This window comes from Spermophilus citellus (assembly GCF_964194105.1).
Source record: "Spermophilus citellus genome assembly, chromosome: 3".
NCBI lineage: Eukaryota > Metazoa > Chordata > Mammalia > Rodentia > Sciuridae > Spermophilus > Spermophilus citellus.
The window spans coordinates 218,065,004-218,076,044 of NC_138184.1; the positions used below are offsets into that span (position 1 = coordinate 218,065,004).

The 11,041-nt window shown below is 39.9% G+C and overlaps 1 protein-coding gene and 1 pseudogene across 4 annotated transcripts; one reads left to right on the plus strand and one right to left on the minus strand.

The window, feature by feature from the left end:
* Window positions 1–846: 846 nt before the first annotated feature.
* LOC308645723 (ATP synthase subunit ATP5MJ, mitochondrial-like) lies at window positions 847–1,432 on the plus strand (annotated as a pseudogene). Its single transcript has one exon. The product of its transcript is annotated as an ATP synthase subunit ATP5MJ, mitochondrial-like (transcript).
* Window positions 1,433–2,339: 907 nt separating this feature from the next.
* Window positions 2,340–10,744, minus strand: MRPS33 (mitochondrial ribosomal protein S33). 3 transcript variants are annotated; one of them, XM_081288089.1, is made up of 4 exons: window positions 10,655–10,744; window positions 5,845–6,082; window positions 5,038–5,066; window positions 2,340–2,760 (listed from the first exon to the last, which is right to left on the minus strand). In XM_081288089.1, the coding sequence occupies exons 2-4, from the start codon at window positions 6,057–6,059 to the stop codon at window positions 2,720–2,722; spliced, it is 285 nt and encodes a 94-aa protein (XP_081144215.1). In that variant the 5' UTR covers window positions 6,060–6,082; window positions 10,655–10,744; the 3' UTR covers window positions 2,340–2,719. The 3 variants fall into 3 exon arrangements, with proteins under 3 accessions (XP_081144215.1, XP_081144214.1, XP_081144213.1); XM_081288088.1 differs by lacking the exon at window positions 5,038–5,066 and adding an exon at window positions 6,936–7,031 and having other exon boundaries at window positions 10,655–10,696; XM_081288087.1 differs by lacking the exon at window positions 5,038–5,066.
* Window positions 10,745–11,041: the final 297 nt, after the last annotated feature.

The following is an 11,041-nucleotide window of genomic DNA, read 5'->3' on the forward strand; positions in this document are numbered from 1 at the left end:
CCTGTTCCTCAGCCCAATTCATCCACACCTGATTCAGCTGCATTGGCCAATAATAATGTATCTGCACTTTTCTAAGCAACTTCCCAAATATTCTTGCTAATACTTTATAAAACACAGACACCACACACTCATTCATTCACACAGTCTTATGGACGACATCTATTAGTTTCTATATCCTCTACAACTGTTGTGTCAGGCATACATGGCATATGCTCAGAGAGGAGCTTTAAACCAATGGATTCTCAGTCTTCTGTTTGAATTCACTTCTATCAGGCACAAACCACCTAGTTTTAGGTAGGTTTTTTTTTTTTTTTTTGTACCAGGGATTGAACCCAGAGGCGCTTAATCACTGAGCCACATCCCCAGCCCTTTTAAATATTTTATTTAGAGACAGGATCTCGCCGAGTTACTTAAGGCCTCACTGCGTTGCTGAGGTTGGCTTTAACTTGCGATCCTCCTGCTTCAGCCTCCCAAGCTGCTGGGATTATGGGTATGTGTGCATCATTTGCCTGGCAGTTATTTATTTAAATAAACAGGCTATAATATAAGCCATAGCCATACAATCTAGATTATGCATTTTTAAAAGTAATATTTGTGTAAACATATGTACTGGGATCAGGAGTCATTCAGTGTTGCAGGGAAAGACAACTGTAGGTAGAGTAGCTGCTATATGGACTCTAGCCTGTGCATTTTGCTTTCTTTGCCTTAGTGGTGGAAATGGGTTAAAAAGTACTTTAGCACAATGTGTTGTACAGGTTGACACTACTGCACTGCTCACTTAAAAATGGTTGAGATGGTTTGTTGGCTTTGCAGTCTGTTGCAGCCTGAGCCATTGGTTCTGCTGAGATGCTTCAAACCATTATTAAAAACTACTGACTGGATCCATTTGAAGCCCTACTATACCCAGGTTTACCAAGAGATTTGGATAGGAATGGGATTGATGAGCTTCATTGTTTATAAAATCAAGAGTGCTGAAAAAAGTAAAGCTTTGAAAGGTTCAAGTCCTGCACCTGCTCATGGTCATTATTAGTCAGCTTGCAGAATCATCAGTCTGCCTGTAAATTTAAGCAGGCTTTGTTAATGGGAACATAGAACATTGTTATACCCTTAGGTAAGTATCACTTACTACATGACATGAATAAATGATCTGAGATGCACCACTACCCATGCCAATACTGCTTTGTATGTTTCCCCCAGTAGAGCCTTTGCAATGCAGCAGCCCATACTCCTGAGGAAACCTGGGGATGAGGAGCAATCTCGAGGTTGGTGGTAAGGTTCTAGGCATTCACTTGAATTCTAATACTTTTTAAGATGCTAAATTTTGTTACATAAATATAATCTGTCTATCTCAACTGAGAAAAAAACTTTAAAAACTTACTGGACAATGCTAAAGATTCAGGACAACTTTTGGAGGAATAAAACCAGAGGCCCTTCTAATCTTTTTGGATACTCAGTAATACAATAAAATCAGAACTAGCTACCCAGATATGTGCAATAGTCATCTCCAATAGGAATAATGTCTTATACAAATTGATCTTCAGTTAAGTTGGTCACATCTGAGATTTCCCACAGACTTGCAAAGTCCTTTATTGTCTGGCCTCTGTTCCTTATGACCAATCATGAACCAGTTCCTGGTTTTCAATTTTTAACAAGACAGTTTCTAACCTTAGGGCTTTACAGTGTTCTTTCTGCCTCAAAAACTTTTCTCATAATTTTTCGTCTGAATCTTATTTATCCTTCAGGGCTCAGCTTAAAAATAATTTCTTTAGGAAGGCCCTCTTTAAGTTCCCTAATAAGGTAGGGCCTGTGGCAGTCTCTCTGGATCCACATTCATTCCCACTCAGGAGTCCAGACTTTTCCTTTGTATCACTTAATACAACTGTACATAATTATATTAATCTTACCCCCAAAGGCTGCAAGTTTCCTGAGTTAGGGATTATCATGGGGTTACCCAGGTTCCAGTACCTTGTGTACAGTAGGGACTCAATATTCCCTTTCCTATAATGGCCTTTTATCCCACTTAGCAGGTGGAGGTGTATATAAAGTTTGTGAGCTTGGTGGTGGAGACAGTGGCTGAGTGGCCAGAAAGATGAAAGAAGTTTAGGGAGGATAAGAGGGAGGGATGAGGGTACTGCAGGACACTCACTTAATGAGGTTTCCTTCCACTTCCTCAACATCCCATCCCCACTCAAACAAGTCATTAAACAATAGTTTATGTATTCATCCCATTAGAGAATCAAGAAAACCTCAGATTACAAAACCAAGGACATTTGCAGCATTTGAATGTGTTCAAGAAACCAGTCACAATTTTATTTGATACCTGGGACTGAGCCAAGAGGTACTTTACCACTGAATTACATCCCTTTATTTTTGTTCATATTTTAAAATTTTGAAAAAAGTCTTGCTCAGTGGCTGAGGCTGGCCTGGAACTTGCAATCCTTTTGCCTCAGCCTCCCAAATTACGGGGATTACAGGTATGCTACACCACACCTGGCTACCAGTCACCATTTAATTGAATTAGACTTCAATACAGGGAGGATTGTGTCTCTCCAAGTAACCTTCACTGAGGCAGAGTACATTCCTCTAATACATGGAAAGATAGTACTTTCTTCTCATAATCACTGAGGAAGAAATTTTCTCTTGATGGGCCAACACTACTTCTTTTTTGTTGCTCTTTTCCCTTCTCCTTTCTTTGGCTTCCCCTTTCCACGAAGCTTCTTTAGACGCTTTTGCTCATCCTTAAAATCCTGATGCTCATCTCTGCATGAAGGAAAAATAATTAACTTGTTATTTTTTATTATATTGAAAAACTATACCAATCTTTCACTGTTTTCTCAGATTGTTCTGGTTATTGATTCTTGACTTTTCAGGGTACATGTTCAATTTGTTGAATAAAGTACAAGGGTCCCCTTGTTTCTAAAAATTTATTTATAAGTGAGTTTTCCCTCATAGAAACAATGCCACAAACTGCAGTTGATCTTCCAGGCCAGCCCAGGTAACCCTATGTAATTATGATATTCACAAGTAACTACTTCAGATTTCCCTACATTAATACTAAACAATCAGAGGAACAGAAATCAGGTATAGAGTTCAGTAGCTACACAGAGACCCTGACTGCCCCAGGAATCAGTATTTACTAACAAGGGGCAGAGGTCTGGAGGAAGTGGCTTTAATGGCAGTAGATACTTCACATAAAGAGGCTGCAGGGAAAGGCTCAGGGAGAAGGAAGCCAGATCAAAAAACATACTATAGAAATCAAGGCAGCTACAACTATTTATGCATATGGACTAAACTGTTTAAAATGCCTATATCTTAAGACCAAACACCAAAAGAGTATAGTGCTTACACATGTAAGCTGTGGAACCCACTGGAACCTGGGTTCAAATCACAGCGTCACTATTTGGTCGCTCTGTGACTTTGGGTAAGTGACCTTATCTCTCTACACCTTAGTTTCCTCATCCATAAACTATGAATAATAATGGTATATGAATTAAATGTTAGAAGGGTTTGCTGGGCCTGAATTTCAACTCTCTAGACTATTTTAAAATAGATTGGCTTTACAGAATTCAGTGTCTTATTCCGTGAACATGAACAGCATACAACAGACTTCTTCAGGATTAGCTAAAAATGCCAAATAATTTTCAGCACAGCAGCCAGGGCAATTCTGAAATATGTCAGATTATGTGACTCCTGCATATGGCTCCCCCTTTCATCCAGAGCAAAACCCACAGACTCCTGTCACCTGCCTCCTGTGCACCCACAGGAGCTGAGACCACCCCCTACCCCGTGACCTGTCTCCTGCCTCCCCACTATTTCCTTAGCCTGCAATATTCTTGGATCATTCTAGATATGCTCCTACCTCCGGGCCTTTGCTCTGCTCTTGCCTCTGCCTTGCAAACTCTTCTCAGGTCTCACCATCCTTGAGCCTTTGCCCAAGTCTCATCTCCTTGATGTAGCTGACCCTGACTGTCCTGTTGAATGCTGTAACATGGCCTCTCCCCACCCACTAGGGCCCTCTCAGCACTCTGGATCCTGCTCAGCCAGCTCTGTCTTTTTAACTTTGTACTAGATCACATAATTTACTTACTTGTTATTTTTCCTCCTTCCTTTCCTCCCCCATCCCTGTCAACCCCTGGAGACAAAGACAGCTCCACAAAGGCAGGGAGGTTTGTCTCTGTTTATGATACAACCCAGCACCTATTAACTGAACCAATTATTTCTGGGAACCTGTGCTTCCCTCCCTGTTCTGCAGGCCTTTGAATCAGATTTTCTTTACTAAAGGGACTGTGTAGTTTAATCCTGCCTGATGCCACAGGAGGCCTACATTAGAGGTGCCGTTTACTATAACTAGTGGCTAAATACATGAAAATAATGTTGCTTTTCCTTGGAAAACTAAGTGCTAAGTATTTTTTCCTGTCTCTAAACATAGCCAGGTGTTTGCTCTTCAAACAAATGAGACCAGCTGCAAACAGATACATTAAAATGTGATCTTGTTATGGATTATATCTTGTACTCAGATCTGGCTCCCAATATTTTATTTTATAAACTAATAAGATTAGTTTTTATTTTCTGAGCTCAGACTAATGGCAAGGGAGATAGTCCCAAGTAATTCCAGACATTAAAAATAGATCATGAACTCTAATCTCTAATATATTAACTAAGAAAACCAATTCCATTTTGAATACTGCTGTTCCCTTAGTTCTCATCTTAAGTACCTGAACATGTAACTTAAGATATACCTGTTGGGTTAATGAATATACCAACCTTTAGCTCTCTGGAATGAACATCATGCTGAACTAAAAATTTTAATCACAATTGAAAGAATGGTCTCAAATTAATTTCTGTATTGTCGCCCAAAGATAAGTTCAATTAAAACAGGCTAAATCTTTAAAAAGATGCTATGTATTTTAATGCTATATAATTATGTAATGTTTTAATTCTTTGGAACAAGAACATGTATTTTTTTGGTAAAGAAAAAATTTTAAAGAAAAATGATACATAGGGGCTGGAGTTGTAGCTCAGTGGTACAGCGCTTACCTAGCACATGTGGGGCACTGTGTTCAAACCTCAGCACCATATAAAAAAGGAAATAAATAAAATAAAGGTACCGTGTCCATTTACAACTAAAAATATTTAACAAAAAAAGGAAAAATGATTACATAGGTATTTTATCTTTTCTCTTTCTAGAGGTCTAATCCTAAGCACTCACTCCCTGAATTTACCCAAACGTACAAATGCATAGTGTTAACAGCCCATGTGATTGATACGTTATCCTTAAAGGTGAACTACAGCTTAATTAGATCAAATTAATATATCAGAAAGGTACAAAATGTCAGAAGTGAGTAGGAGGAAAAGAGAATGCCAACAAAACTGCCACCAGCAGAGAAAGGAGGCTCCCACACACCCTCCAAGAGGCAGATCAGGTGTGGGGCAGGGACTCTGTTCGTCAAGAACCTGCTGCCTGGGCAACCGTGGCATTCCTGGGGTTTTCTTCCTCAGAATTTGGACCAGTTTTTCTCTGCATCCTTTTTAGTGTTCTTAGGTTAATGAATATTTAAAAATCTCTCTACAGCTCATTATAAATTCTACATCAGTCATGTTTTAGTCCTAATTGTTTGCCAACAAGCATGTATTTCCTCTTTTTTTGGTTTGCTCATAGATATTTTGACAGCAACCTGTTCCCATAAAGTACACCTTTTGAACTATCTGGGCTCTCTTGTAAGAACCACAGAAATATAAGGATAGGAAGGCCACCTTATTAGCTGAAAGGCTGACTTTTTTCTTTTGATAATACGCTAAGAGCATCTCTCACAGGGTCCTCTTTGTGTTTTTTTTTGTCATCACCTGTAGAGGCCAAGAAAACGCAGTGTGCCCATGAGACCAAAATATGTGTTGTGATTTGGATACCAGTCGTAAGTCTCCTTCCTCTTGGCCAGTGGCTGCTCACTGAATAGTTTCACTACTTTCATGGATTTGGTATCAGTTGGCCTGGCAACTTCACCAAAGAGCCGAGCACTCAGACGAGTCATGCGCAAAGCATATTCTGAAAGCGAAGACATTTCTTGAGCAGCTAGGAGACTCCCTACAGAAAATGAGAAGAAAAACAGGTTAGTGTAAGAAATTCTGAGCTTATCTAATGAACGCTTTAGACAATGAAGATATAGCAAGCCACTCATGAATCACCTATTGGCAAGACATGCTTTGGAGTTGAGAAACATCCATAGCTCAAACAGCTGTTTCCTTTGCATGCTTTTCATTTTGAATTTTCACATTTTGTATTCACAAAATATCATTTCTTTGATGTACTTCCCTTTTTACAAATGAGAACTACTTTGTGATTCAGCAGGTGTTTGCTTATAGTTTATCTATTTTGCAGGATGGATGAAGAGGATAGGGAAACAAGTTTTGTTATTACACCTTTAAAAACCACCACCTAAGCAATCTGCAAATAAATATGCTGACTGCTTGCCATGTAAGGTGCAATCATGGCAGAGAAATAATTATGCTGTTGTCGTCTTTATTATCAGGCCTTTGAACACTATTCTCCTCAAGGGCACCAGATGGCTCTGAGAACTGTTAATGAGTTATGAGGTCATTTGGCCTCTAGGTTACTGGATTGAATTCTGCCTAGAGACTGAGAGCCACTTGGGGAAAAGATAGTAGTCCTACAGAAATAAAAGTTCAACAGCTCAAATAAGGATCAACATTTCAAAAGATTCATTTTATTCCTCAACAGAAGGCACTTGGGAACAGTGATATTACTTAGAAAACTACCTAAGTTATTACTAGCTAAAAAACTTTTTCCTCAGAGGCAGAATATTGAAATGGGTATAAGAATGATAACCAGGAGGATAGGGACATAGCTCAGTAAAGCTCCCTAGCAAATATGAGGCCCTGCCTTCAATCCTTAGCAAAACACGCTCATGCACACACACCTGATAATATGATATGCAAAAATTACAGCTAACAGACAAGGCTGGCTGCAATGACACATGCCTGTAATCCCAGTGACTAGAGAGGCTGAGGTAGACCTGTCTCAAAATAAAAATAAAAATAAAAAGGGTTGGGAATGTGGCTTGGTGGTAGAGTGTCACAGGGGTCAATTCTCACAAGACAAAGAAAAAGGACATCAAAAGATACATAGGAGATACATAAAAATTAAGAATATTGCTGGTGGAATAATAAGGTCATTGTATTCTAGATCAGATGTGGGTTACTGCTTACAGAATATTACAATTTATGTAAAATTCTAATAATGAGATGAGAATCTTTGCTGACTAAAAGGCTGTTTAGGGGAAAGTTCAGCTGGGAAAAAAAGGAGCTGATTTCCAAAGGAAAAAAGGCATATTTATCTTGAAGAACTAACAACTCTAAAACAGCAATGTGCTAAAAGAGCTATTCAAATTTTTACACATGATCCTTAAAGGTGAATTACACATTATTTAGATGAGATTATCAAAAAGGGTACAAAAATGAAAATGCCAAGAGAGTGGGAGGAAATAAGAATGCCAAAGAACTGCCACCAGCAGAGAAAAGAAGCTCCCACACACAAGCAAAGAGGCACATCAGGTGAGGGGCAGGGGCTCTGTTCATCTGATAAAATTTCAAAATCACACTTGCAAGAAAATAAACAAACTCACGTGTTTTAAGGCCCATTTCAAGATCCATGAAAAGAACACAGGCTGATCTTAAACCAATTGCAGAATGTCAACCTCAAACCATTTACCATTTTGAACACCAGCCAAGCAATCTTGGGTCAATAGTGCCACCTGAAGGCCAGCAAGGAGAGAACTGCTGGATCCAAGGTTTCCCCAGCCCCAAGTCTGAACATCTCCTACAAGCCTTGCTCTTCCTTTTTCCTTTTCCATTCACTTCTCTCCCAACTCTTGCTGCATTATGTGGATGCAGACTGGTTGGTATTGGACCTGTTAGGACTAAGGTTATGTTTTTATCAATGAGAAAAAAGGGCCATTAACAATTTAATGTTAATAGAAAAATAGTTAACAAGTCAGTGCCATAAACCTCTCAAGGCCTTGCAAATATCCAAAAGTCACTTTTGGAAGCTGCAAACAATTCCTTTTCTCCTCTTTCCATCTTTAATCTTTTTCCAAACACCAGTTTAATAAACAATAGTTTCTTCATTAACTTTACCTTGTTTTGCATAATTACCCTTAGAGCATCAGAATAGATTCCTACTCTTAATTGCGCAGTATTTCTATAGATAACCTGGAAGCTAGTCTGGGAACTATTGTTCTGCTACAATGTTTTCAGGAAAACAAGGTCTGAATGCCAAATCACTTTACTTTTAAATAAGGCAGCATGGAGTCTCAAGGTCTAGGTTTGAGGATTGACTCTTTTGTCATTTATTACTTGGGTTATTCTCAACAGGTACTACCTTTTCTAGATTTGAGTTCCCTTTTTCTGAAAACAAAGTTTGCAAGATTGAGAAATGAGTAAGATAGTGGCACTCAATAAATAGTAACTAAAAAGAAAAAAAAGGAAAAACTCTAAATGTCTTCATAAGTTTGGTGTTATTACACACACACACACACACATTTTGTTGATTACTTGTCCTCACTTAATCATGGGGGGAAAATCTCCATCCTGTTATACTTGTACCTCCATGGAATGATCTCCTCACTTACAAAGCCAGACAGCCAGAGAAACAAGGGGAGGGACCAGCACTTTGGTAAACTGACAGGTAGCAAAGAGGAGGCAGAGACTTACTGAGGCTAAGTTATCACAGAAGGCTGTTATCTCCATGCCCACTTTACAAGGAAGCAGGTTACTGGGAAACATAACTCATAGGTAATAATGTCAGATTATAATCCATTGGAACATAGTTATATAACAAAAACTAAATCCTAAAAAATTTACGACAGAAAAAGGGAATAAGCCTCTTCAAATCTAGGTCCTTTACTGGAAGCAAAGAATCACCTGCAAAACAGGGAGAAAATGACCACTGCCTTATAGTTTTCCTCCACAAAGCCCAACGTATACATCTTTGATGGAGAATGACAGAAGAGCTTGGTATACTTTTTAAACAAAACAAACAGGATAAAAGGTTTTGCTGTGCATAAGTACAGGTCCTAAACAAACTGCCGCTTTTTACTAGCTTCAAATATTAAAAAATTCAAAAGCCTTGTTCCTTTCTAGGACCCTCATGATTCCTTATAGAATCTTTCAAAATTCTCTTAAAAGATAAAGAATATGATGACCCTGTTTTGATATTAAAATAAAAGGCAAATTATATTTTGATTCACATAAAACCATTCTTTGGGGATACAAAATAGTCACTTTGAAATGGTACTTTTCTTTAAATGAGATCTAAAGAAAATTACAGTATGGAGAAAAAAAATAACTGGAATTGAAAAGGCTGAGAAAAAACACTCAAATATGCTAAGCAAAACAATTTAGGTCCACACAAGAAAATTTCCATATTTTTAACACAAAAAGGCCAGATTCTCTGATCTTTCAATAAGTCTGATGCATTTAAAACATCAGTTTTATTTTAATAACTGGTTTTGAATTAGACTTTTCTTTTTCAAAGGTGAAAATGAAGTGCAGGAGTTTTTAATCTGGATATGCCTGTTTTTGAATATTTAAAGTTGTATGCTGAAATGTGCACGTGTGTTTATTGCTGGGAAGAAAGTCTTCTCCAGTTTCTCAAAAACTATTGCTTAGCATAAAGCACCAGCTAGTTGGACTCTTGCCTGGCCATGTCTTTTTGTAGTAGTCCTTATTCCTAGTCTCTCGGTTCTCTCACCTACTAAATGGCGACCCTCAGGCACCTCTCTGAATTGTGAGACTGACAATGCAAAATGTATGGCACAATGCTCACTCATCGGGATCCCAGGTACATGCACACACTGTGCTCACGTGTTATCACAGAAAAACAACCCAATGGGAATGCTTTATTATTCTTAATGCCCAGTACCGATTATTTTATTTTTAGGTTCGGGGGGTTGAACCCAGGGACCCTTAATAACTGAACCAAATCTCCCGCCTTTTTATTTTTGGAGACAGGGTCTAGCTAAGTTGCAGAGGCTGGCTTTGAACTTGCGATCCTCCTGCCCAAGACTCCCGAGCCCTGGGATTACCAGCCTGCGCCACCGCGCAGTGCCCGGTACCTATTATTTTACTAAATCGTAGGGGCATGGATGGCAGTGAATATGTTGGCTTTATTCAAGTCAGTAAGAATAACTCTGAGTCCCCTCTGTCTGACTGGATCGCCCCTCCCTGGGATGGAAACTATAGTAGTATCAGGTCAACCGACATCTGGATCAGTGGAGTGGTGCACAAAAATTTTCCTAAAAGGGTAATAAAAATAATCATCACCCACCCGCCAAGCTGCGATGCAGTCGGCGATCTGGAGAGCAGAGAAAGCGAACCAAGCACCTGCTAACTAATCTGCAACAGAGTTAACTGCGCCGGAGAGGAAATTACGGCAGCAAAAACGCTGGCGTCCTGCATTTGGTAAATTCCCCAACAGGAGCCGGAAAAGGCCGAGGTGTTTGTGAGATACACGAGAAACCTAGAGAAATGGTCACTAGAGAGATGGACTGGTCCTCTTCCTGGGACTGGAGACCCCGCAGGACCTCCCGAGTCATCACCGCTATATCTGCAGAGCCCCACAAGTAACCAACAGCCTTACCTGGTCCTGACCTGCCTCCCCCACGCGCCCCTGTGCCGGAAGGCCCGCCCCCAGCCGCTTCCCAGTTCCGGGCATCTACAACGGGGAGCAGTAGAGAAACGGAAGTTTGGAGGCTAGAGCGGAACTCTGGTAACAACCCGGAATTATTAGCTTTCGCTCTCCAGGAGGGGCCTTCTAGGTCATGCAGAGCGCCTGCGCACTGACGCTAGCGCCTCTATAGGGAGTACTGTGGTGAGGTGGGAAGGGTCCGGGTAGTTGGTTTTCCTGGAAGGTTCTGCTGGACTTGCCAGTTTCGTTTTTGCGGGGAATGTCTAAAAAGCGGCTTCAGTAAGCTCTGAAGCAATGGCGATGCGTGTGCTTTGTGATGGGAGGATGAAATGCAGTTTC

What these genes read in the sequence shown, in the direction of transcription:
- MRPS33 (XM_081288087.1), bottom strand. Translation starts at nt 6,059, where the DNA reads ATGTCTTCGCTTTCAGAATATGCTTTGCGCATGACTCGTCTGAGTGCT. An exon ending in CGTTTTCTTGGCCTCTACAG is followed by an intron (nt 2,761 to 5,844) that starts GTGATGACAAAA and finishes TCCTTCATGCAG; the next exon opens with AGATGAGCATCAGGATTTTA.